The 27962-nt window shown below is 38.1% G+C and overlaps 1 protein-coding gene across 2 annotated transcripts; it reads left to right on the forward strand.

Annotated features, from left to right (window-relative positions):
- On the forward strand, positions 1–27946 carry mrvi1 (murine retrovirus integration site 1 homolog). 2 transcript variants are annotated; one of them, XM_023332704.1, is made up of 37 exons: positions 1–242; positions 339–525; positions 624–676; positions 755–791; positions 878–1036; positions 1897–2005; positions 2082–2132; positions 2203–2280; positions 2354–2410; positions 2504–2563; positions 2674–2729; positions 4172–4253; positions 4325–4441; positions 4529–4590; positions 4826–5483; positions 5717–5867; positions 8454–8482; positions 14561–14758; positions 16602–16708; positions 16795–16856; positions 17419–17592; positions 17768–17845; positions 18186–18235; positions 18413–18469; positions 18954–19400; positions 19506–19584; positions 19980–20100; positions 20193–20223; positions 22597–22737; positions 22847–22978; positions 24069–24222; positions 24413–24462; positions 24556–24690; positions 24957–25018; positions 25584–25706; positions 26740–26868; positions 27130–27946. In XM_023332704.1, exons 1-37 carry the CDS (start codon positions 155–157, stop codon positions 27290–27292), a joined length of 4527 nt encoding a protein of 1508 aa, XP_023188472.1. In that variant the 5' UTR covers positions 1–154; the 3' UTR covers positions 27293–27946. The 2 variants fall into 2 exon arrangements, with proteins under 2 accessions (XP_023188472.1, XP_023188473.1); XM_023332705.1 differs by lacking the exons at positions 1–242; positions 339–525; positions 624–676; positions 755–791 and having other exon boundaries at positions 949–1036; positions 1902–2005.
- The last annotated feature ends 16 nt before the right edge of the window (positions 27947–27962 follow it).

Genomic DNA, 27962 nt, shown 5'->3' on the forward strand with positions numbered 1-27962 from the left:
GGAAATCCTTTACCAGAGGGAGAGAGAAAATGCAAAGTCTGACCGCTGTGACAGTGGGTGCTGCAGTACTGAATTTCTTCTTTCTCTATGCAAAAAGTACAATAATGTTTCATCACTTTAAGTTCCAGCGTCATACAGCTGTGGGACAGGGGAGATGCTTCAAGACAGTAAAGACACAAATGAATTTTCTGAAAATGAGCTCCTTGACATCATGTATAACAAGTGTGATAAAAGCAACACAGGTAATCTGGCTGCTCATATTTTCATTAGAACCTGATCAAATAAGGATGTAATTGTCTGTGACCTTTGCTAATTTTTTTTTCCTGCTTTTGTCTCAGCCTCAGGAGAAGTGTTGGCCTCCAGCATCATGCAGTACCTGCAAACCCTCACAGCTCAGAGCGGAGAAGAGGACAAACTGGCTTCCCTGCGACAGCTCCTGGACCCTGACCTCCAGGACCCTCACGTGAGCAGGGAGACTTTCCAATCCGCGATGAGAATGTGGATTGCTCAGTGCAGGGAAGACAGGTGAGAGTGAGCTGTGAAGGTGGAATCTATAAAATAAGGTTTCATGTAGAATTTTTTTTTTTAGGTTTCACACCAAATGAAATTATTTTATTCTTCAGCTCAGACGTCATTTCTTTGTCTCGGTCAGACTGCTCTGAAGTGTCTGTAAATGGTAAGATCAAATCAATTTTAATATCTTAATGAAATTAATAGGAAAATACTTACATTGACTGGATTTGCCTTTTATAAGCCAGTGCAACTCCCACAGAGGGCCATTATTGTTTCTGGTCAGTAGTTTCCTTCCTTCATAAATTAAATGTGTTTATCTTGAGTATTCAGTCCCTTTTAAGCACTATTGTTTATTTGGGTTTAGTGAAAACAAGGACCTGTCTGACGTAGTGGCTGATCTGAAGCAAGCTCGTCACCATCTGAGCGAGCAGAACAGCAGCCTGCTGAGGATGCTGGCTCAGTGTGAGGACGAAAACCTGCAGCTCAGTCTGGAGATCACAGAGCTGCAGACCAAGCTGCTCAGGTGAGAAAGAACATGCATTACTCTCATATGTTGTAGAACAAATGTATCTAGTTCTAAACATCATCACTTAAAGTAATTAGGTCATGATATTTAACACAAAATGTAACATGTTATATGTAAAAATTGTAGAACAACAACAAATATGTATGAATCAATTATGTATTTCTGTCATATACAGTTCAAACTTACACACACTGTATAAAAATACCCATAGCCATGTTTTCTCACGTTTTCCAGTTATTTCATTCTTGGGTATGCTTTTCAGATACCTGAAAGTTTCATGTCCTTTGGTCAATACAATTACAGTATATGCAATTATAAACACCACAAATGTCCCGCTGTCATATTGTCTTAGAAAGGAGATAACTTCTAACAGGGCATTCTGAGAGTATTCACAGTGAAATGAGTTCTTTACTAAGTTGTGCTGAAAGGTTATTCAGGGATGAAGAAGTCACTGGTCTAAAAGCAGCATAAAAAACCAGATTGCAGCTTGCAAATGCACACAGGGGCAAATACATAAAATGTTAGAGACACAGCCTGTAAAAAGCACATTTAATATATTTATCAAAACTGCACATCTGTGGAATTAAACTGAAAAGGAGTTTAGAAAAACAACAAAAGGGCATCCATCCATCCACTTATCCCTACATATAAACATACATACATACACACATAATTACAAATTAAAAGAAATGTTTTTAGAAGAATGTACAATACTGTAGAAGACTTACCTACAGCAGCATTCTCTATTTATGTTTTTCTGCCCACCTAGATATGAATATAGGAGTTTGCATTGTGAAACTGCTTTAAACTTCCTATTTTATTTGTGTTTGTTTGTTTTCTGTGTACAATTCTCAAAGATCAGCCATCAAAGCCCAGTCTGTGACAGAAAAATTGGAAGAGACTTGTCAGATGCTGAAGGAGGTTCAGGAAACAGCCAGTCATACCCAAACAAGCTTCACCCAACTGGTACGTCCAACATAGAGCACACTGCAATTGTTGTATATGCTGGGCATCATTTTTACACTAGAAAATCCCTTTTCAGACCAATGAGACTGACCGTTTGAGGTTTCACATTAAAGTGCTTGAAGACAAGGTAAAGCCATCTTTAACTTTAAGCTTTTTGTGAGTTCGGATGAATACAAATGTAGATTTCGTTTACACAGAATGAAAGACTATCTTCTGAATGGGCATACGCTGAAGAGCATGTCAACAAATTGAAGAGGGCTAACACCGAGTTAAGTGTAAGTTCAGATCTGTGTGTTTTTTTTCTCAGGGATTTGAGTTTCAAATAACTTCATGTGTGTATGATTACAGGCTGAACATGTGGAGACTCTGGCTTTGGTGATGCTGAAACACAAAGAAATAACAAGGGTTAGGCTGTTGTGTAAATTTTAGGGAGATTATAAATTGAGAGTTTTATTATGTGTTTTTTTTTTATTCTATGTTTAAATATTCACTGTTTAGAAAAACGTCCTACTGGACAAGATGAAGAACTTTCATGCGGAAAATCACAAAATGACTGAGGTACGTTGATCAAGACAAAGTGAGAAAAGACAAAACTCAGATGGTGAAGGAAGTCGGGTTCTGGCCGTGAGTATTAGGTGTTACATGTTTACTGGTTGTTGGTGTTTCAGGATCTGCTGTCAGAGCTGCGGAGGTTACAGGAACATTCACATCAGCAACTTCTGAGGTAGTAAATGTCACCAATGTTGCAGCTGGCAATTACTAATAATATTTATTTACCAAAAGTCACAAAGTTGAAAGATGCATTACAGCTACATGACTAAACTGTGAGAAGTTTAAAAAATAAAGACAGAACCAGATCAGAAGAATTTCTGACTGCAGAACCGGATCCTAATAAATATAAACTTTCATTCTGTCTTTTTTTTCCCTCTGCCTGGCTTCTCCTTAGAGGTTTTCATAGATTTTGTTTTATTGTCGTTAAGGTCCTGTCTTTTATGTATTTTCTTTTCATTGGATAAATATTACTTGTCTCCGGCTTTCAAGGTAAAACTTTACTTCTTATGTCTTTTATTTATTAGACTGTATATTTTAAATATTTGCCTTAGTCAGTGTTTTAATCACTGTAACTGCTTGCTATCTCCATGTTTTTCTTCATTTGTCTTCCTGTTTTCATTAGCTCTGTGGATGCAGCCGTGTCTCTCCTTCTGTGCTTTATTATCCTGTCTGCTTTCTCTGTCCTGCTGCCAGCTGACCAGAACCAGCCGCTCTGCGAGCCTCTGGTTCTTGGAGCTTCAGTTTTCTGCCCTTGTATTCTAGCCTTAGCTACGAATCAGTATTTAATTACGCCTAACTTTTGCCTTTTTATGAATAGAGGAGTCTGCCCTTTGAAACATTTCCACATTCCTAAACGCATTCACTCACAATAAAAAGTTTCATGCATCTGATATTTTTGTATTAAAGTTATATTCGGTTAATTTGAGTTTTATGTGGACAAAGATTTAAAAAAAAGTCCTAAGCTGCAAGCAAACCTTGACCAAAAATTGTCTCCCATCAAATTAAGTGAATTTGTTTCTTATCAGTTGTGCGTGAGCTTGCATGAAGGGAGATGCTTTGAAGCAGGATATCTCTTAAAATGGGGATTATGAAGGATTTGAATATAAATTATCTCTCTGCCAACTCATTTCAGATGAGTTAATTAAAAAGATATTTAAAAATTAAATTTTGGTTGTGTTTGTCTCTTATGCTGTTGTGATCTAAAATAAGCTTCAGTTTTTGTGCAATAGATGAATATTTCAGCTTTTAAAAGTCTATACACAAGGAAAACATTTGAAAGTGTCTTTTTATCTTTTTTTTTTTTTTGAAGAATTGCAATCAATTTATGGTTTCTTATCTTGCAAAGCGCGGAATGACGAAATTCTATATTGACACAGTTGATAGCAAAAGATTGGTCATCAGTAAAAGTGACACAAAGAAGTCATTGTTAGTGATATGACCGGATCATTCAATGTAGAGCTCAGATTTAGATGCATCACAGAGCCTTTTAAAAACACATTATCACATTTTTTGTCCTCGACAGACACCACATTATTTATAGAAGTTTGTTTACTTGTTTATGAACATCAGAAACACTGAAGGAGCGGTTTAATGAAATGTGCTAAATTCTGACAGGTTTGACCGACACTGTGTCACTCCTCTGAGCTCCCACGGTTTAAATCCTCCAAACCAGCGCTCTTTGCAGGACATGCAGCAGGTTGGCATCGCCACAGCAAAGATCTTCTCCTTTATGTAGATGCATCTGTTTCATATCTTTGTCTGCAACAGCTTCACAGAGTTCAAGGTAGCAACAGTGTTCCAGTTGCCAATTCACACAGAGAAGATATTCAGGATGTCCTTCACAAGACCAAAAGTGATGAAATAGTTCATCATCTGCACAGGAAGGTGAGGAGGGGGTTGAGGGGGATGTTGATCTGATGTTTGGAGCTAAATGCAGCAACAGTTTTACATCTAGTATCCTCTCTTGTGCAGGACAGGCCTTTTCCCTTCCGGCAGCAGCAACAGGCAGCTCTGAGACAGAAGCTGTGTAAAGTGTATGTGAGATTTTACCGCTTTCTCCTGTTATGGTAACAGAAAGGAGACAGTACATGTTAGTCTCAAGGCCCAGCTTATAAAAATTATTTCTGGTTTTGACAGTGTATTTATGAGTATCTCCATTACACAACCCACAAGAGTTACTGTCTAGCATAAGTGCAGTTTTAATGCCCCAAGTTAACAAGATAACCGTGTGTAAAATGGATGTTTATAGAGCTGTGGTGGTGCTTTCAGGCACCCAGATCCTAATCTGCACAGGTCTGTGTGGGAGGAGAAAGGGGAGAAACAGAAGAAGAAGCAGAAGCACAGCCAGACTGGGAATCAGAGTCAGGAGGCCAAGAAGGTAGTCGAGGTGAAATTGGAAGAAGAGGTTGCAACTTGCAGAGAGCAAGCTACGGTGTTACTGGAGCACCCTGAGACACATGCTAAGCTCCTGCTAACGGAGGATGACATTAGTGACATGAAAAAGCAGGTCTGTCACCTGCATACCTCTCTGAAATCTGGACAGGGCTGTGCTGAACTCACAAGTCAAGTTCCCCACACTCATAAAGGAGATGACACAGAAGGTCAAGAAGAAGGCACAACTGTGGAAAAGGTGCTGAGGGACCAGGGGGATTCAGCCGTGGTCCTCAAGCCTGAGGAGATCTCAGCCTCAGAGTCAAAGCAACCTGAGCCACAGGTGGACAGAAGTGGTCTCCTGCTGACCCTCGGGAGGATCGAAGCGATGGTCAGCAGCGCCCTCGGAACGGCCGAGCTGGTGAGGCAGAGCGAGCGGAGGGTGAGCCAGGTGAGAGAAAAGATGGAGAGTATCACTCAGAAGATGGAACAGGCTTTAGACCGAGCAGCGGACACTGAAGAGCCGATCGAGGTCAGGGAGAAACATCCATCACAGGTTAGTCATTCTGAGAGATTTGTTTATATTTCACGGATGCTACGGTAAAAGCAAACATTACAATTCAGCATCAACATTAATCTTGAACATGTTTTATTCAAACCATCTATTTATTGTTTGGTGTTTTTCACAGAAAGATTCACTTTGATGATCATCTTTAGATGAGGATGTTTCTCAATCTTTACTACAACCTTAGTAATACAGTATCACACCTAATATCTGTTTTCCTGAAGTCCCCAGGTCTCACGCTGCCAGCGAATTGTGAAACAGGCACAATAAACTTCATAGATGATGTTGGACCTGAACAGAAAGACATTACACAGATTCTTTCTTCATCTCCTGTTTTCCCAGAAGTCTCAGAGCCTCCACAGCTGCCCATGAATGGTATGGTGACTGCAACACAGAAATACGTTGATGGTGTTATCATGGTAATGGGGTACACAGTGAGACAGAGACGTATTAAAGCTACTTCCTTTTCTAGTGGTAATCCCAGGGGATTTCTGAAAATAGACTGTGCCGATATTTACATTTCACTCAACAGCTGGTACAGAGGAAGGGGAGGGTGTGCTATCTGGGGCCACTGGGAATACTGGGAGGGATCCAAATGAGTTTTCTATGTTGATTTGGAGAGACATTAATATTTTTGGCAAAAGTAGTCTTCACCAAAAGACATTTTGTATCAACAGTTTTTTTTAATTTGCACCAGCCTTTGTGATTTTTTTGTACATGTTTAGAAGTAATTTAAGTAATTTGCTGTAATTTACTCATATTCTACTGCAAAGTGATGTAGCTCTGTGGTTTCAATAAGTATCTAACTGCAGGAGATTATTCAGGGTTATTATGGTTTCATCAGAGGTCACAATCTCTTATATTTCATAACTGACCTAAATGGGGATCAGAACAAAACTCAATGTAAAACATGGTGGAAAAGAAAAACTTTTGGAAATAATGTGAAATTCAAATGTGCGTAACTGTGTGATTATTGATCTTCAAAACGAAATAAAAATGCTGATTAAGTACATAAGTGTCAACCGGTTTATTAATGGATAAAAATATAAAGTAGGATGGGACAAACAGCAGGAAATAAAATCAGGCATAATTCAGCCTGCTTTTGAAACTGAACTGGAATTGTTCAAAACACAAAGAAATTAATCTCAATAAGAGTAAAGTGGTTAGGATTGATGCTGCTTTATGTTTCTGTATGAAGAGAATCTCCAGCTAGTCTGAAGGAAAAGTTAACAGTAAACTTTCACTATTTTACTGTCTCCAACTTTAGTTATGCCAGTTCTCAAAACACAAAATCTCATCCTTTATCGTGTTTTAGACATCCAGATTGTAATTACAAAGTTTTTTGAGTAATTTTAGCCATCATTACGCCATGTATTGTATAAATATAATCATGTTCTGCACTTTGCACTGTCACATCATCTGCACTTTGCCATAATTGGACCTGCTGCTACTTCTTTGGTGTGGTTGAGTGCCTTTAGTTAATTTTAGTTGTATATATTGTTACTATTATTATTGTGTGTTTGTTTATTTTATTTATTGTATATATTTGACTTTTTGCACGGGAGTTGCAATAGAAATTTTGTTGAATCCTGTTCAATGACAATAAATTCTATCTATCTATCTATCTATCTATCTATCTATCTATCTATCTATCTATCTATCTATCTATCTATCTATCTATCTATCTATCTATCTATCTATCTATCTATCTATCTATCTATCTATCTATCTATCTATCTATCTATCTATCTATCTATCTATCTATCTATCTATCTATCTATCTATCTATCTATCTATCTATCTATCTATCTATCTATCTATCTATCTATCTATCTATCTATCTATCTATCTATCTATCTATCTATCTATCTATCTATCTATCTATCTATCTCTGCTTCTCCCATCAGTAATTAGGAAGCAATAGGTATATCTAAAAATTGTCATTTTCTTTGCGTCTCTTCAAAATGTCAAGCTCTATATTCCTAAAACAGTAATAGCTAACGTGGCTATGCGCCATATTGGAGTTAAACCTGCACTTACTGTAACAGGCTGTATAGTTGCCTCAGTGTCTGTTCTTTATGATTATTTTACAACTGCATATCTAAAGGTAACATTGTGTTGTGCCATATTGGTGGTAGCTTGCTTTTGGTTAGCAAATGAAGCTTTTGGTGCAGGTTCTACTTTCTGTGTTTTGGAAGTCCGATGGATTTGTTCAAAATTCAAATTCAAAATTAATTTATTGATCCCAAATGGAAAATGAATTATATTTTAACTCATATTAATTCAGAATTCTTCAAAGAGCTGTTGTAGATGCCTTTGTAATAAATAAAAAAAAGAACTGTTGTTTTATTAATCTAAACTATGCTAGTAGAACTCTACAGATTAATACAAATTGACTTTAAGGTCACTGTTGTTAAAAATAAAATCAAATTTTATTCATAAAGTTAGCTATACAGTTGAACAGAATCTTAACTTTTTACCAATTCCCAATGAAAGAAATGCTTGAAGTGAGGAAACACCAGCTGTGATGGTGCTACTACTCACTAGCTCCTGGTTCCTCACTTGTTACCGCATTACAAGGCTCCTCCTGGGAGCCCCTGAAGCAGACAACAGGAGCTCTTAGCCAGTGGCTCAAGCACCTGATGTGCTTCAGATGGTTGCCAGGTTATTGTTGCCCTTAGCTATAGAGGTGGGCTGGGTGGCATACTTCTTGAAGCAAGAGGTGCAATAGTTTTGATAACCAGAAAGATCATCATGTTGTGAGGATCAGCCCCAATTGGAAGACAACTAAATTTATTTCTGCCATCTTTTTTGATTTCTTCTTTCTGTCGCAGTCTCACATCCTTTCTTTCTTCTCCACTCCTTTTTTTGCTGTTCCCTCTGACATTTGCATTGCACATGCCTTGCTGTTAAATGCAAATCAACTGTTTTCACAGTCTGTCTTTGCTTTGGCTCTAACAGGTGCTGCAGGACGAGGCAGCTGCTGGGAGGTAAGACCCACTCTTCTGAAAAATGAAAAATGTTGTGTTATTTCTTTATGTAGCGTTTGCATGCATATTGTTCTGTGTTACTGTGTTTTTAGTGTTGTTTTACATGAAAATACACATTTGCAGGAAGTATATTTTACTATATGCCTTTGTTATACAACACATGCTTCCTCAAACTATCTTAGGTCCAGGTAGATATAGCAGTAACAATAATATTATTGTGTGTACAAATACTTTCATCCACTTTAGGCCAACTTCAGTTCTCTTGTTAACCCTCCAGGGACACTTTCTGTCCAAAGGGAAACAGTTTCACAAGTAAACATTTAAAATATTACAAAGGACATAAAATGTTAAGACTTTATTTAGATGAACAAATACAGAGAAGCCATATGTTCAAAACCTGTTAAACTGGAAACTGCTTATCTTTGTCTTTAGAGGTACTGGTGCATTTTTATGTTTTGATCATGACAAATGGCTTTATCTACGTGTCATAGATAAAGGCGGCTTTCATAAATTTGCATGTTTTGCTTCATTTTGGTTAATTTTGAACCATGTATTCTGCTAAAACAATAAGCTCTATTACCCATCTGCTCTTTACTCTTTTGGATGGTGCATATATTGTTTTACAGAAAAGTCTACTTTAATTCTGCTTTTGTTTTTATTCAGTAATATTTAAAAAGTTCAGACTCAGACTGGTGTTTCTGATATTTTAATTCCCACCAGGTAGTTAAAGGCTGCAGTTATAATTTGATCATAAGGTAATTTCTGTTCACTGACTATAATTGTCATGTATTTTTAAACAATGGCTGGATTTCCATCAAATATTTTTTTTACCTTTTAACATAGTTATTATGTTCATCAATGGTGTCTTGTTTTGGATAAAATCCTCAAGGTGAAATGTCATCATTTACACAAAGGCACTGTTTATACCAGTTATCTATGTTGGAAATAGAAAATTAGAATAAGACCAAAGGACTGTAAACTTGGTCAAAAGCAGCAACTAAAGTTATTGCAATAGTGCACTGAAGTTAGGTGAGTAAGAATGTGTGACTTTCTGGCTCAAACTACTCCTTTTGTAAGCGGTATCATTCAACCTGCAGTAATTTAAATGATCATGTGACCTTAAAGCTGTCTTTCCCCAAACAGTGTGTTTGCTGTGTTCTTGTTTTCTCTGAGTGGTCAGCGAACTTAAATCATAAACACCAACGCAGTAAGAAAGAGCAGCAATGATCAAGGTTTTGACAGAGCAGATTAGCAAATAGCTATGGAGCTTAAGAGCTCGGAAGTGGATTCCTCATAGTCAAAAGAGTAAACACAGATCAGCCGGGCGCAGTCTTTCTGCCTGTCTCACACAGAAAAGCACACAAAAAGTTTCTAACACCTATATAAGAACAATTCTCAAAAGAGAAATGTTTCATCTTGTCCTGGTCTTATTTAGGGATAATTGTAGGATCAGATGCCTGAGATCACACAATCAAACATACGCATACACTTCACAGCAGCTTAAAGAGGCGCACTGAGTCCTTCTCCTTAAATGGTAAAAGCTCCCAGGAGTGAAAGAGAGGCTGTTGCTGCTGAAAAAAGCCAGGGAAGAGAGGGGACGGGAGAAGGAAGAAGAAGCCCTCAGGACTGAGAGTTTTCTGGGGAAAACTGTGACAGTGACAGCTTGGTTGTGGGAAGTGTCTGCGTTGGAGAAATCAGCTGGAGTCGCAGCAGTGTAGCGGTGGACTCAGGTAACGTGCACACTCTCTGTGGACAGGTTCAGATGTTCAGCTGTTTGTTGCTGTGGGGTTTCAGTGGATTATTGGACACATGCAGCTCCAGCTGGTTTTTTTTTTTTATCTCTTCAGCTGCTTGAACCATCTGCATGAAGGTTTGTGGACTGCTCTGTTTGACTGCAGTGACTTTATGTAAAACTGCTTGCATTGCTAATGTGTGGCTTGCCACTTTGGAAGTCTGTTCAGTCAACTCTCCTCCCTCTGCCTGACTTTACATCACAGAGCCCTTTGCAGCTTTTATTTTCTTACACTTCCTCTGCCATGTTATCTCAGATTGTGCCTGTGTCCAAACCACTTCCTCTACTGGCTCTGAACTCTGTGCTTCACACAACCAAATTTTAAACAAATCTGGCATGAAGGAGTTGGCTTATGTAACCGATAAAGGAAGGAAGACGCTGCTCCCTTTGCCTTTCTCTCTCTCATTCTTGAACAATTTTGGTAGAAAATCAAGTCATCTGTCTGGTTTGTGTGAAGACGAAGGGCAAGAGTTGGTTACAAGGAAATATCTGAGCTCAGGATTGCATGTTCTGTTCTTTTCTTCCACAGGAAATCATCTGAGTGATTCAATTACTCTGCAATATTTATCTCAGTCTCATGGTCTGTGGGAGCAGCACTCTGCACTGCAGCCTCCTGCAGAGCAGGTTGGCACCTTTGTTTAGGTTCAGTCCTTTTCAAGCTGTGCAACATTTCTTCAGCGTGTCTGACAGTGTTTGGTCGGGGCAGGATTCTTGATTTGAGAACTTTTCCAGAGTGTTTCATTAAGTAATCTCCACTGAACATTAAAAGAAACTAGATTTCTGTATATTTCTCAGAAGCAGAATTTATTCAGAATCAACTCTACCATTAAAACCTCAACTGAAGATTAGAACAGCAAGAGCTAGTAATTAGCATATTATTGTCATCGCACAAACGAATATAAAGGCTAAATAATACAAACAACACTAATTATTCTTTAGACACTGATATTTGAAAAAGTTTGTCTAGGAATTGGTCATTCAAAGTTCCTTCTAAATTGATTAAAACTAGGTTTTCCAATAGCAGTCTCTTTATTTCTAGCCAATATAAGAATCTCGTGAGTGATGGTCTTTCCATGTTCAGCCATTTTGAACTTACATAGGATAAACAGCCACAGCTAAAATGTTATGATTAATGATTGATTAATCCGAAGCTTTCTAAACAGGAAAAACATTTTTACTTAAGAATAAATTTGGCATGTATTTATAGGCATTCAGACAAAACCTTTTGAGCATAATTACTAAGGTCATATGCTTTTCATATCTGTGGAAATAATATATTGTTTTGTCAGGATTTGGCTCTATTAGTACATTTTGAAGAGACCTGGAGAATAAAAGTTCTTGTAGCCCAAAGTTCAAATCCAGTGATGGCAACTAGTGGTACATGAACCATGTTTCCAAGGTTGTTTAGGAAGGTATGTGCTAATCTTTAAAAAATAAATTAAATTTAATGGAACATCTCATAAATAGTTAAGAGTTCATTAGTTTTACAAGACAGAGATTTAGTTCATCTCTGGTAATATAGTTTAATTTAGTTCAGAAGACAGAATCTAATTAATGTCAATACAAAGCAATCATAAAGTCAGACTTAGAAAAAGAAACAATTAGTATTCTAAACCAATTATAATGCAATAACTGACAATAAATGACCGTCTTTTAAGGAAACCCAGCCATCGGACTTTGACGTTTTGTTTAGAATATAATAGAAGAATTTTGAAAACATCTCTAATCTTTCATGAACATAAACAACCTATGAGAATCTACACTGAATGCTTCTGCAAAGTGAGAATGAAAAGGAATTTGTATTCCTGCATGAGAGTGTGTTAATGTAGTCAGGAAATATCCCAGCAGCCCACTGGGAAACAGTTAAACAATCCATTTCCTCCCCAGTGACTCACAACCTCGCTGCCGCTTTATGTTCCCAGGAACTTGTCATGTTCGTGATGATATTGAGCAGCGTTGTATAATCTAGACTTCACCGTATCTGAAGATTTACTACGCTTTTCATGTCTCACCTGTGAAACAGTAATTCATCACTGAACACCTGCTATATTCATAAATATGGAACTCTTGCTGTTTGTGATGAATTTAAACTACCCTGAATCCCATTAGCATCAGACCTCATTAACCCCTGACACTGGTTTGTGCACGTACTCAAGGCTCTGCTTTCCTTCAAAGGGTTAAAGTGGTTCTGCTTTTGGATTTGCATAAATTTGCTGCTAAAAATAGAGCAGTGTGAGTTTAAACAAGGTTAACACAATGGCTGCACACATTTTTTTCACATGAAGTTTTTGCCTTCAGTTCAGTGAACCATGCAAAAAGAATAACATCTAAAAGTCAGGAAAGATTGATTCGTTTCACTGAATTCTTTAATGTCACAAACTCCATAGCTGTCATGAACATGTTTGATATATAAGCAGATTTATGCTTTCTTCCTGTAATTAGATATTGCATGTTTGTTCTAATTTCACTTCCCACTGTAAATCTTTTGTTCGTATGTTGTCTTTTAACATTTGACCCCTTTATTACAACTCCAACATTTACAATCCTGATAGTCAGTGTTGATCAGTGTGAGCTCCACAGTGATGACTAACTCTCTCAGTAATCTTCCACATGGCTTGCACTCGTGTTTTTATAAAATCTTTCATCAAATCCTTGTGTTTGTTTTACTCCGTCCCGGAGGAGCTCATTGCATCAGTCTGCCTGTGAGAGTCGAGTGCAGCTCAGTGTTATAACAACCAAGTGCATCCCTCCGAGTGTTTGTAATCAGCACTGTGACTGCCCGAAGAAATATGCAGTGTGGGAATAAAAGCGGATGAAAATAATGTATTTATTTATTAGAGGTTTCAATCACTTATGCTGCAGTAGTTTCTACCTTTGCTTAGCTTCAGATGTAAATGATCTAATGGTTTCAGCTGAACTCATGCTTTCTTTTTCATAATCATGAAGTGACATTTGTGTTTTTATCTGTGTTGGTTTGTCTTGTATATTTTAGTTGATTTCTCAGAGGTTGTAGTGATGGAGTGACATGTACACGCCACACATGAATAATGTGACACACACTCCCAGAATTTGCATGCATTCTCCTGCATGTGGACTTTAGAGCACAATTTTAAAGTTACTATGTCAAACTTAAGTTTGATTTAGTGTGCCACCTATAGAACTGCTTGCTGTCTTCATGTTTTGTTGTAAATTGTTATTCAATCAAGGAAAACAAATCTGCCCTATCCAAAATCAAAACTTTTTGATATGGCACCATCACATGCCTCATGATAGTGACAGTGTGAATATCACATGAGGTAACTCCACTCAGATTTTTTTTTTGCTTTTCTGCTTTATTTCTTCAACGGCATTTACTCATTTTCAGCATGACTGCAGCAAACAATAATTTTGAGTAAAAATGTTCAAACATTTTCTTGATCATTTTCAAGTCTCAGAAAATGTTTCCCACAAAACTTCTCCATGCATCAAACACCAAAAATGACTTAGAATGAGCCCAGTCCTACCAGTTATCCCCAAAGTTGTGATGGTGATCAATGTGATCGTCACTGTTTTTGCTTCAGCATCATCGTTGGCAGTGTCTGCCAGGAAGCCAAACTTTAAAACTCCATGATGGACATTAAGGTTAACTCAGATGCAACTGACATTTTTCAAACTCCAAACATGTCAAAGCTCCCCTCCCATAGGGTCTTTAGTAATTGCCATCTGATTGGTAAGATTCTTGTGCCTCTTGTGATGTCATCAACATAAATACACACAAACTATGGTTGGAAGAGTTTCCTTCAGAGTGCCATTAAATAAGTGAGATTTGTTAATCCTTGTACTGAAAATCCAGACTTTGTTACCCAGCTGCTTTTATTAATAGTGCACACTTGTTTAAAGAGCTGTTGAGTCCCAGCACTACACAGGCTATAGGATGATATTATTACATCTTCATTAAATAAATAGGAAATAGATTTCAAGGTGTTAATGAATGGCTGATCAAATGTTTCAGGATAGTTTATTTTTTTAGATTTCAGAGGAAAAGTAACTTGCAGAGTGTGTATATTAGTGTATATTCCCAAGTTGGTTTACGTCTTTTTTTCCAAGCCTTTAGAGTGTGGAGCTATTCTGGGGTTTGTTTAGGGTGTGATGGTGTGGTTGACTCGCTTAGTAGTAGTGCCTTTCATCTCTAATGTTTTTATCGTCTAACAAGTACAGAGAAGAAGAGCGCTCCCCGCCTCCTCTTGTGTTTCAGCTCAGACTAAAACAACATACTTTTGTGTCTTTATGTGTTGGTGATCTTGCAGCTCCAGCAAGGGAAGAAACTCTTCCTGCCTGAGTTTTCTTTAAAAAAAGGCGACGGTAACTTGAGGGCGTCCTCCAGTCCTTTGACCTTCCCGTTCACCCGCTCTCGCCCCTCTCTGCCCCCCATCATGCCCACCCTGCCTGAAGAAGAAGAGGACTCTCCTGAAGAACTGGACAGTTCATCCAGCTCTCCTAGAACAGTGAGTGCAAACTCTGCCCCTGTCAGAAGCACACACTCACAAATAACTCAAAGGCAGTGTGAGGTAATTCCATCTATGCTTCGGCATAAATCTGACTTTAAAATTTCCTCCAACATGCTGCTTTTAATTTGCCAGGAAGAGCACATTAATCAAAACATTATTTTGTTTAATTTGCTCTCCACTGTTCAAACAGAGGCTTGGCTGTGTGGGGAAAAAAACTGAAGTTACCAAAACTACAATTTGAATTATTGCTATCTTAATCTTAATCTTTAATGGTCCACTGACATCAAAGTGTTAAACTGAGCATGGTCTCCCTCTGAAATGGCTCATAAATGCCAAAGCTGGATGGGACATCTCAGGATCTAATGGTGCATATGCCAATATAATAAAACTACCCATCTTTATTGGATGAGTGCTGCTTTGAATCTGCAGTCTGTCTACAGTGTTACATCATGGTTTTCTTATGTTATTAGTGTCCTGGTACCATTAGCTTTTAGTGAAGTTTATTAGCACTGCTGTTGGTACTCACACAGGAATTTACGGCTGTAAAAACTAATGACTTTAAAACTTTTTAGTTCAGTGTTGTCATTTAAACAAGGCAGTTCGGATGGTTATACTGTGTGTGCACTGAAAAACCAAAAATGAAAAATCAAAACAATTTCCAGGGTTATCCAATCTGTAGTTAGGATTTAGCTCAACCCGAACCCGACCCGAAATTCGGTCCGTGTTTGCGCCAGAATTATTTGCTTGATAGTCAGGTCTCGTCAGGCTCAGACTTCAGTGGTTCATTTAATAAGACTGCAATACATACAGCACAGAAAAGAAAACATAAAAGAATGCACAATAATGTTGTTCTAATCTAATCAAAGCTAATTAGTTAGGTCAGATTGGGCTGGGAAACAATGCCTATGGGCCTTGTCTGTGGGGTCATCAAGATGTTTTTACAAATGTGAGATGGACCTTTCTGTTCTTTTAGGTCAGCTGTTGGATTTTCCTTTCATTTTGAGATATTTTAGTCTAGGGAAGGTTTTTGTCAGACAGGGTCTGTTTAAAGGTTCGTTTCCCATTTCATGACAGTGAACAAACTCAGTTGTCAGATGTCATTTTTATGAAAATGTGTGTCAGTATACAGTAATTTAACCCTGCATGCAAATCTTTTGCACTGATCTGTTGGCCGTGATAAATCTTTGGACTACTTTTATCAATGACAGCTAGTTTGCAGCACAACATGCAGTAAAGTGCTGTATATCTCAATTGAAATCTTTGTCATAAGGCATAGGGCAGCATGAAGATCTGACAGTATGATAGATATGAGCAGAAGTACTTCAGCTGTATTACACATCCTAAGTGTGAAACAGTATAATGTGATATAATTGTCGCATATATGATTATAATATTGTCCTTTGTATTCTGAGAATGCCACCAATAGGAGTCACAAGCTTGTGATTCTTTGTCCTGAAGCTTTTCACTACCAGAACGTTTCTGACTGTTTTTATTGTTTTATTTGTTGTTAATGTTAGGAAAAGTGCAGCCTGTACACTGACAGCTTTCAACAACAGCTGGAAAAAAGATTAATGTCTTTAGTCTCTTATTGGAAGGAGTTTAATTTGCTGAACTGCTTGAGTCCAGAAACCAGCCAGTACATGTTTGTCATTAGTTACTGCAGATCAGAGTGTCCCTCTCTGTCCTGATTAAATATGCCAACACAAAGCAGGAACTGTTTAAACTGGGGAAGGACTGGGGTGTCATACACCTTCCAGCTCAGTTTCCAGTAATGAGTCCAGTGTTTTATTACTGGGTTCCTGCTATAACTGGGCTCTTCTTTCATTGTGTTGGACTGCAGTCTACAGTAGGTGAAAGTCAAGCCGTTATTTTGACTGCCCCCACCATCGTCTACCCACAGAAGGCCGTCATTGTCCAACAAGAGGGACGATACCTCGAACATGCCAGGTAATTGCCCGTCCACCACATCCAATCCTGAAAAAGATTTCCCGCTTTCACTTCACTGTTATTGACTTATTGCTGTCCTCTCTCAGGCCGCACAGTCCCAGAGCTCGCCAGGCCAGAAACTCCTCTGGAAGACCCATCACCACAGTTGGTGGGTAAACCCCACAAAGGCTCACATGCTGCAGCTGGAGTCTAAAAATAAACGCTATGAGAACTATTTAGTTTGTGGTTTGGATTCATCAGTTTTATCCTGGAAATATTTTCCATTAACTGACTGTTTTAGCATTTGTTGCACAATCAGCAGAAACTGCTTCCAAATAAGTGTTTCGTCTTCAGCAGATGTGCTCCAGGGTTTACAGATAAATCTTCTGACGTGTCCTCCCAAATGCCTGAAAAGCTTTTGATGCTTTGATTCCTTTTAATCCTTTATGAGTTAATGGTTAATCATATCAACAGGTGATAACAAATGTCATTCTTTTGTCTGGTGATTTGTTTTCTGGCATTTATTCCTGGAAGCTTTAGATTTATCAGAGAAGAGGCGTAAATTGATACAGCTTACTCCAAATCAAGATTATTGGGAGTAAAACCATTTCAAATATGCAAAGGTATTTTAATACCCTGAATTAAATGATGTAGTTATGGAAACAGCATTAAAGAGTACAACTCTTCTACATTATCTACGTCATGCATCACTAGTTTATTGTTTCTCTCAGACAGCACCGGTAATGTGATTGACCTGGTAAAAGATCAACTTCCAGAGCTTCAACTCTCTGAAGAGGATCGGCAGAAAAACCTGGAGCTTCTCGAACAGGCCAAGATGGTCAGTGACCGCTTCCTGACCCGCCGGGGACGCCGATCCATCAGCAGCCTCACAGACTCACCCACAGGTGGTGCACATTTCACGTCTCCTGTTCACACTAACATTAAAACAATGTTTTCCATCATGCTGAGGTTTATAGAGGAGAGGATACAGCTTGTCATATTTTGTTAAATAAAAAAAAAACTATTGTATCCTTTATTGCATGGATCATTGTTTTAACGACTGAATTTTTTCTTCCTCAGCTCTCTCTCCGTCTCCAACGCCGTCTTCCTCCCCACGTTCATCAAGAAGCAGCTCTTTCATTGGTCCACCTCAGACTGGTTTGTACTGCACTTTGTCTGGGCTCATCTAAATATCTGCCAGAAATTATTTATAATACTTCACTTCTTCTTTTGTGGTTGGTCTTGCTGTGGTCATTGCAAACTCTTTTCCCCCTTAGAACTCATAACGAACCAATGTCAATGTTTTAATTTGGAAAACATGCTGCTAGAATTCAATTTTGCAGAGTTTAAATTTGATTGACCTGACCAATCTAAATCAGTAATTTAGCAAACTGCATATTTAAGATTGTTGGCAACATTTAGAACACCCAAAATAAGACGTGTTTGTTTGTTGACAGGAAATTGCGCCTGTTTTCTTAGTTGCTTTCTTCCCTTCCAGCTGCAGGTACCACAGAGGCCACACATGGCTGTCCACAGTCAGTGAGTCAGGTAAAGAAACTGCTCTCACAATGGCACCAAAAATGACCCAGACGTTTCTTTTAGTATGCCCAAACCTTTTTTTCTTTTTTACATCAATTTGTCTGGAATACAACGTTTTCCTGAATCAAAAGTATCATTTAGTCATATTTATTAACACTAGAAAAATTTACTGATTTTCTGTCCTAGCATTTAGAGGCGCCAACAGGGACAGAGCAGCTGGATTTAAAGAACAAGGATCAGGAGGTGAGAGTTACAGATCCACTGAATCATTTCTTATGTAACCATACGTGGGGAAATAAAAATTTCACTTTCAAACTTGCTGCAAGTGAACCTTAGTTAAACCCACCCAAATTGTATGTTGTAGGGTTATTAAACTTAACTAATGTTACTAAGTATATTTATATTGAGTTGTATTTTTAAGTATTAGACTGTAATATTAATATCTTTTCTTTTGAAAACCCTCCATTTCTTCAGATATTTTTAAATGTGTCTCTTTATGCCACTATCTCTGTAAAGCATTCCTAAATTATAAAAGCATTTTTTAATTTTACATTTGGAATATATTGCACATTGGTTAAACAGTTAGCAGGTATTAAAAACTAAAATTCCCTTCTTCATCAATGCTGAATATGAAAAAATTAAGCATTTTTGAATTTGAATTGAATTGATTACTCTTATATAAACACGACAGAGGTGATAAATGTTTTATTAATCTTGCTAATCCCAGGATGAGCCTTCGGTGGATTATAAGCCGGTTGAGAAAAGAAAAGTGTCGTCCGGGACGCTAACACCTCGCTTTGCCGTTCAGAAGGAAAACCGTGACCTCACCAGGCCTCGGAGTCCGCAGGCCGTCAGTAAAGCAGATGAAATTTCAGGTCGAAACCCAAACCTGACCCCAGCTACGGGGGTGGCCAAGCCCGTACCCAGACCCCCTACTCAGCAGGCCCCCTGCACAGCGGAGATCAAAACAATCGGTGCCTTCCCTCCGCTGATGAGGGCGGTCTCCTGGGATTCCGTCGGCAGCATTAACTCAAGAACTGGAGCCTCCGGTTTCCCACCAACAGTTGACGAGGTTTTCTCAGATAAACCCAGAGATGGTGTGTTCAAGTCCTCATTGTACAAGGACCTGCAAGCCCAACCAGGCAGCATACAGAAATTGTCCAAACTTAGAGAGGTAAAACATCCACTCTGCAGACTGAACTACACTATCATTGTGTAGTTTTTCTACATTTAGCTGCGTCTTGTTTGGATGTTTTAACGTGTTTGGGCCTGTTCCCAGGAGCACAAGCTGATGCGTAACCAGAGTATAGGTAGCTCCAAGTTACCGGAGCTGAGTGAAGCAGCTGAGCAGGAAAAAGGTACCAGCACTTCCACACACTCAGTCTTTATGTAGAACAAAAAGTGCTTTCTCTCGGCTGCACATTCAGTGCTATCAGTGAGGGTGTAAACTTCCTGAATCAGAGAGAAGTGTTCCTGCACAAAAATGATGATGACTCATTTCTTTTTTTCTATACCACCCAATTACTGGCAAACATGAAGAACGACATTTTTATTTCTTATCAGCAGATGGCATGATTGCTAAATTATGTGAGGCAAAGACCACTTTTTATGGCACTGGGAAATTATTCTGTGTATTTATGTACTTTAGAGGGAGATTGAGCCATAAACTTTGTACTATAAAAAAGTGCAAACACTAAGCTGCTGTATATCTTTTTAACAGAACATCATTAGAATACTCATTTAATGTGTGCAGGACCTCCATCTTCTGCAAAGACCACAAGCAGCGAGGAGATGAAGGAGAAATCTGATGCCATGCCAAACATTTCAGATGTAATGCTGAGAAAACTAAAACTTCACCGAGGTCTGCCAGGCTGGTGTGTATCTTTTGACTTTTTTTCCTTTTCAGACTTTTGCTGAAAAAGTATATTTCTTCATTTGCTAAAAGGTTTTCCTAATTTCTCTTCAGTGCCCCTCCGCTCTCCGAGAAAGAAGTTGAGGTTGGTTTTAATGCTCTTCTCCTTGTAGAGTTTTTTTATATTTTTAGTCACAACCGTAAAAAGATAGAAACGAATCTTGTTTTCATTGAGTCGCTAAAGTTCCTGAAACATAAGGACTCAATACAAACAGGATGAAGTAACCTGCTGTAAGCAGCACTTTTGAAGCTGCTCAGTGATAACATTTAATAGCCTGCTTGTTTGTAGGAGAGTCAATAAGATCAAGTTTATCTTTTTTATTTATATTTGCAGACGAAGTAGTTGCATGCCAAATATTTAATCAAATCTACATCTCTTTCACAAGAAAATGAGCTGATTTGTTTAAAACAATGCTCTGAATATTTGAGCTTTTGGGTTTATTATTGGTGGTTGTAGTAATTGATGTTCTTGTTTAACTGAAGCTAATGATGCATATGGTCACTTGGTTGCACCTGTTGGAGCATTTGAAATTTAGTGAAAGAAATAAAATGATAGCAGTTTTCTTTGTAGCCTTCTGCTTCCAGGTAAAACTGGAACATGGAGTTATTTTTTAACAGGAACGTTCCATGTTAGGTTTTATTTGTGTTTATGTGAGTAGCATGTTAGAAAAAAAGTTAATGTTAGTTATTTTTACTGTTTCTGTATGCCATGCAGTTAATACCATGATGAATATTTAATTGGTTATTAAAGACTAGCATAGTCTTGATTTAATCATTCACATTTGTAATAAGTAAGTAAACAATTCTTTCTGCAAACAAAGTCTGCAGAAAGAAGAAATTAAAAAAAACAGTTTATGACTCTTTTTTGATACTGGAGTTAATAGTTGATCGAAAAACATAAAGTTGTGCTTCTGTCTTGTTTTTTACTGTAAAAAAAACCAAGACAGAAGCATAAACATGTGTTGAACATGTCTAGTATAAAAAAATAAAGTTGTCATATTTTTTAACTTTCTTTGAAAACCAGGCAATATTTTCTCATTATGGTATAACTCACTTGTCTGAAGTAGAACATTGTGCAGTTGTTATTGACAGTCAATATAATATCTGCATTAATTGGTTGTCTGACAATTCTCAGTTTGTAGAAATTAAAATTCCTTCTAACCAGAGCATCAAACCAACAGCTCAAGTCGGTTCCAGGGAAATATTTTGCCTACATAAAATCATCTCAAAATGCAAATGAGATAAACTTACCTGGAACTCATAAATGACTATAATATTCCAGGGGAAACAAATGCAAAACCAAATCTGGAAGGCGTACTCGGTGTCTAATAGAGAAACAGGGCAGTGTTTTTGATTAATAGTGTTTGATTTAGCCTAAGCTGCTGTGACATGGTTAATATGTCAGCTGCCTTTAGAAAGTCATCAGTCACATTTTATGTGGAAGAAATGTTTTTACATAAAACTCTCTTGTAACAACTACTGGTCAGCTTTGTTCTTGACATAAATAGAGTTTGTTTTAAATATTCATATCTAAAGTGGATACTGGCTTAAATGTTTACATGGTAATGTTGATCAATTATGAAACGTTCTGTGACTGGAGTTGGAGGTGGTAGATATCTGCTCTAAATAACTGTTTCTCAACACGCTGGTGAGAAACTTAAACAGCTGTCTGGTGCAGGTAAAATACTGAAAGCTGAATAACTTGTAAGAACATAAAAAATAAACCCTTTAAGAAGCTGTAAATTTAAGTGCAAAACTAAAAAATATATTTTATTTTTATTTCAGAAGAAAACATAAAAAATAAATTTCAAACTCTTGCCAGTATAAGTCCTAAACAAACAAGTCATAAAAATGAAATGCCCTCAATGATTTGTTAGCGTGAAACAGTGTTGTTGTGTTCCAGCGGTGGAAACAGATGGACTCGCTGAACCTTTTCCTTGTATTTGTAGGTAATAACCTGGTCTGCTGCCAACCTGCTTAATTGCGCAGTTGACACAAAATTTATCCGCCGTGGAGCTGGCGCTATTCTGTCAACAGGAAAGTGTTTTTCTGTTCCTGATCAGGCCGAAGAGACTTGCAGCGATTTCCTGTGGAGAAAATGCTAACATTTGTGACGCTGTTGTGCTCCAGCTGTAGCTCCTCTCGCTGCTCCCCGGGGATGTGTCTGGATCAGGACAGTCAGAGATCATACATTTCCTCCCAACGGTGGCCCCTGTAAGGAAAATTGAGCTGTGTGGCTTTGATCAACAAAGCAAAACACCAGGAGGTCAAATGTCAGACTCACAGCTTGTTCCCCACGCTCAGGGTCGCTGGATTCTGCTTCACATTCTGCATATCACTAATACGTCTCATTTAGCTGCGTATTTGCTTTAGCTTTGTAGCCTTTTAAGTAATTCCATCTTCTACGGTTTAATAAAGTGTTTAATGTGTGAGATAAAGTATAAATACCTCCCTGCAGAACGCCTTCGTCCAGCTGTCGCTTGCTTTTCGTAATGACAACTATACTCTGGAGACTCGACTGAAACAAGCAGAGAGGGAGAGGAACCTGACAGAGGAAGACACTGAGAAAGAGCTAGAGGAGTTCAAAGGAGCGCTGAAGGTCGGCCCTTAATAACAAATGCTTTGTTTTGATATTTCCCTTCTTAGAGGCGTGCTAGTAAATGGGGACTGATGTAATTTGTGGCATGGTGTTGTGTTTTTCCTTGCAGATGACTGCACCACAGTGGCAGAACATGGAGCAACGAGAAGCTTACCAACGCCTTATAGAGACACTGGCAGTGCTGTACCGACTGACCACACGACTCTCCAGCAGAGCAGAAATAGTTGGAGCAGTTCGGCAGGTGCAGTCACACAAACACATACAGCAATGTGAAAAAGTCTCGAGTTATCGCTCGTGCTTTTTTATGATTTGTTTCCAAGCAGCCAGACTTAATTGTAATCTGATGTTTCTCTTGAAAGACTCTTAAGAGTTTCTTTAGATTTGCCTGCTGTTTCTCTCATTTTTAGTCCATTTTTAGTCTCATTTTAGTCCAGAGGTATTCTTTTAAACACATGTTGTTGTTTTTGTTTATTGAATGCTTATATGAATCATTCAATTACAGGAAAATTCAATTAAGTTTTGCATATTACAACACATGTCTGCTCAAGGCACTTTACAAGACAGACAAACCAAATTTGTATATAAAAATGTACAATCCAGTTTGGTCATATTTCAAAGCATGTCAATTTAATCCAACTATATGTTCAGCAGTTCTACTCATAAGGAAGCATTCTTAAAATAACTTATTCCAAATTATTTATATTCCCATCTATGATGCCACAGAAGGTAGTAAAGATTTAAAGTAGACAACTCCACAATTAAGTCTTCACTCACTGCCTGACACACAATGATGGCTGCACATCTTACTGGATGATGTCTGTTGATTCCAGTTTGCATGTGATTCTCTCAAAGACAGCTTCCATGGATTTTGTTTTGCCCAGTTTGTTCAGAAATCCATTCAGTGTTTTCACAGACAGCTCAGAGGTTTTCTGTAACAGTGTAGAATTCAAATGTATGGCAGCGAAGGATACTTTTGCTCAAAAACACAGAAAAAATGCTCAGAAATATTTTGACCACAGGGTTTAAATCAGTTCTTCTTCATCAAAAGAAACAGAAGTGTTTTCCAGAAAGTTGATTTATTTACTTTTCATCAGCAAACAATAACTACTAGAAAAACTGCCTGTGACGTGTTGTGTTGTTGGTAAAAAAATAAAACAAAATAAAACTATACCTAATGTTGAACTTTGTATATTGGAAAAAAAAAAAGTCTGGCAAGTAACTTTACAGCTTAATGTCAGCACATAGTTCACAGCTTGTTTGACTCTTTGTTGAGAGTGAATGCTCAGCTCCTGTCCCTGCGGCCTGATGGACGCGGTTTTATTGTCAAACAGGAGAAACGTATGAACAAAGCCACTGAGGTTATGATGCAATATGTGGAAAATCTGAAGAGGACATATGAGAAGGACCATGCAGAGCTGATGGAGTTTAAGAAGCTGGCCAACCAAAACTCAAACCGCTGTTATGGAGCAGCTGTAGACACTGGAGGTAAGAAGATGAACATGCAATAAAGCAATAAAAACATGCAACTTTTGCTCTCCTGTTTCACTGTTTACGCATTTTATAACCAGAAAACATTTCATGTTTAGCACAAAATAAACTCCATACAGCTGATGCTGTTGATGCTGAGCTCTGTTTCAATTAATAATTCCTTCAAATGTTTTTTTTTTAAATCAAGATGATGGGGTTGCACGGTCATCAAGATCAATGTCCCTCACCCTTGGAAAGGTAATCAGGGATGTTTTTCAGTTTCGAAATAAAGTCTTCATATCAAAACCCAGCAGAGAGGACCTATCTCGCTTTTTGTCGTGTCCCATGCAGGCTTTACCCAGGCGGAGGGTGAGCGTGGCAGTGGTGCCTAAGTTTAACCTCCTCAACATCCCGGGTCAGAGTCCAGGCGTGTTGGGTCCTGGCCCAAACGTGGGACTCACAGCGGGTGCTGCTCTTCCTGTCCTGGTAGGTTTTTCCTGTCCTGTTGGGAAATAATGGGAAATGAGGTATGAAGCATCTCTTGCAGTGACGCTCATGCAGCCGGACTCGCTTTTGAATGAAAGGTCATGAGCTGGTCAAAAAACAAATCACCCCTTTTACAACTGAGATGAAATCATTTATTTGAAAAACAGCTTTGTATTGCGGTTTCAGAGCCAGTATTTTTGCTTAAAACAGACCTGACTCCTACTTTTGTTTTAAAAGAATATAAATTGTATCACTTTTCTCTTTAGTGTGAAGCAAATGATGTGAAAAGCAGCTCTTCCACTGAAGCAGCTCAACCAACACCAGAGTGGTATGTTTGCTTAAACACACAACATGCACGTTTGATCTTTCAGGGTCATTCCTGCAGTGTTGGACGCAATGTTCCTGGAGAAATCCTGAACTTCTAATCATTTCTTATCCAAGCTTTTTCTGCTGTGTTAGGAATTTTGAGTTGTTTGTGTGACCTGCAGAATGTGCTTTACAGTGCAGAGAAAAGCCCGAGTGAGCTAAAACTAATACTAGAGGCTTAAGAAAACAATAATGTAGATTTAATCTAAACATTTGGGAAAGACGCTGACAAAGTCCAGGCACATGACTGCAGTCATATTGTGGTCATAAAGTAAGCTCCAGTCCGGCTCTCGTATGCCTGAGCCAGATGTTCTCTGTGAGGAGAATAACAAACGTGCCAGCTCCGCTTGTTCTGTTTGTGTTCAGTGCTGTTAATGCACTAATCCAGAGCTGTGGCGCATACATTAATAAGACATGCCACCATTGTTTTGATGGAGCCTAACTCTAAAGTGTTTTATAACGTCTGCTGTGATAGTGGTGCCGTCCAAGGCTGACAGCTCTGTTCTTTCCTATCTGAAACAATGCAGTGGAAAGAGTGGGATGGAGCCGGAAAGCGAGCCAGCCAAACCTCCAGTAAACTTGGAGGAACTCAGAGCCGAGATCAGAGCCGAGATCAAGGCAAAGATTGAGGAGGAAGCGTACAATAAAGGGTGAGGCCTTCTGCTCTGTTATGTTGAGACATTTTTATTGACTATAAATCATTGGTTGTGTAATCACGGAGAAAATGAGAGTTTTCTAGCTCCAAAAAAAGTAGATTATTGAGACATCTGAAACTCAAACACCTGTCCTTTTTATGTGTTTACTGATTTTACTGTCCAAACTTGTAAAAGTCTATTAATGTCTGTGCTACAGAAAATAGCTTCCTAAAAGCTTCTTTAAATCAGGAGTTACTGGTACTGACAGAAGGAGAAGGGAGTCCTATGGAAACATAAAAACATCATTTGGACCAAAGGAATTGCCCATTTTGTATACCGCGTAGTTATTCTAAACTATTTCTTAGTAACAACAAGTTTTACTGAGCTCCAATGCTCGATTTAGTGAAAAAAATTCAATATGAGATAACTGACAAACATTTTGCTGGAGGGAAATCCCAGAAAAATATAATATCTTTGGAGAAACACTTGGATTGAATCTCATGAGGTCTATGCACTTCTAAAATGCCAGATTTCTGTCATGTACAAATCATATTCACTTAAACTAAATATAGCATGCTGTTGCTTTTTGAAGTATGTAACTACTTTGCTAACTTTGTTGAAGCAGTTTTGAACTCAGTTTCAGCATTTGATATTCCTGATTTTACCCCTGCTATCACTTAGTGAATGTGATTCAGATGAAATACAGTTCAGCTGTCAAAGCCACATTTCCCCGACATTAACTTTATTTCTATTAAAGTCTTCAGAGAGGTTACAAAAAATCTATGAGATCTCATTTCACAAAGGTGCCAATGATATTGGTACAAAAAGCCACAGCTTTCTATGGATTCTGTAGAACAAAGGATACACTTAATAATTTAAGAAAATACAGAACTACAGTGACAACTTATCTAAAAATGTTTGATATTTATCCAAAACTGATGTCTGTGTGACCGTGTGCAGTTTATGCATGAGAGGAAAAAGCCTCACTATTTCAGTAAAGTTGGGTGCAGGTTTAGTGTAGCTGAAATATTCTCCCTGTCACCTGCAGCTACCAAGAGGGACTGAAACACACCAAAGCTCTCCTGGAAGAGAAACATGCAGAGGAAATGGAAGCAGAGAAACTGCTGGAGCTAAAACACAAGGATGAAGAAAGCGGAAAGAGGTATAAGAGCAGCAGGTAAACTAAATCTGCTTTTCTTTTTTCTTAAGAAATAGATATTTAGGATAAATAATATATGTATTTTAAACAGTAACGTCAAAATTATTGCCAATGAAGGTCTGGAGTTTAAAGTACTTTGAAATCACATTATCTATTTCTACATCTATTGCATTTTTTAAAAATACCATTATATAATACAGTACCATTGCATGTCATTCAAAGAAAATTATTAATTTATTTTTTTCAGAATGGAAATATTTGTCTGTGTTTTCTCCATAGGAGGATGGAGGAGATCCTGGTTCTCCTCAGTCGGTTTTGTCCCTCGATTTCTGTCAGCCGACGCCTTCTTTGGGTCGTCCTTGTGCTGTTTGTGGTGATGTGCGTGCTCATCAGTATTTTCACTTTCTTCAGTGACTACTACAACCGCCGTGAGGACACATAAGAAATGTTTTTTGAGACACAACAGAGATGGCTGGACTGAGCAGAACCAAAAAGTCTGTAGCAGAGGAGTTGGAAGACATGTTTTCACCTTACTAGCAGATCATTACTGACGGACACACTTGAATAGAAGGATTGAAGGAACTGGTTCAGGAACTGGTTTGAAGGATTTATAGAGGATGTCTTTTTTTTCTACGCTAATTTGTAGTTTTGTTTAGAATGGAAAGTTTGCTGTCTGTTTATTGTTGGTAAGTTTAGGGACCAAATATACAGTGTGATTAAACTTATTTAATTCATAGGTGCATATGTAATAATACATTCTAGCTTTGGTACTTTGAAATATGACACCTTCCTTAAAATGCCACAGTAAAGAAATGTGCATTTATCAGAAATTTCTACACAACAGATTTTTTATTTATATTTAAGCATTTTTTTTTTTTTTTTGCATTTGTTGGTTAATTTTGTGAAGGGCATTTAAGGTTTAGAAATAAGCACATAAAAACAAGGCTTTTAGTGCAATATTTGGAGACTGTGTGATTTGGGTCACTGACAGATTTCCTTTGTTTATGAGAGCACATTTTAGATTACCATCCTGAGTGCCTGGGTTGAGAACTGCTCTGCTAATTTACCTTTTAAATAAAAGGTGTCTAAGAATGAATCTATGCTTTAATAAC

The sequence above is a fragment of the Xiphophorus maculatus genome, chromosome 4, assembly GCF_002775205.1.
Source record: "Xiphophorus maculatus strain JP 163 A chromosome 4, X_maculatus-5.0-male, whole genome shotgun sequence".
NCBI lineage: Eukaryota > Metazoa > Chordata > Actinopteri > Cyprinodontiformes > Poeciliidae > Xiphophorus > Xiphophorus maculatus.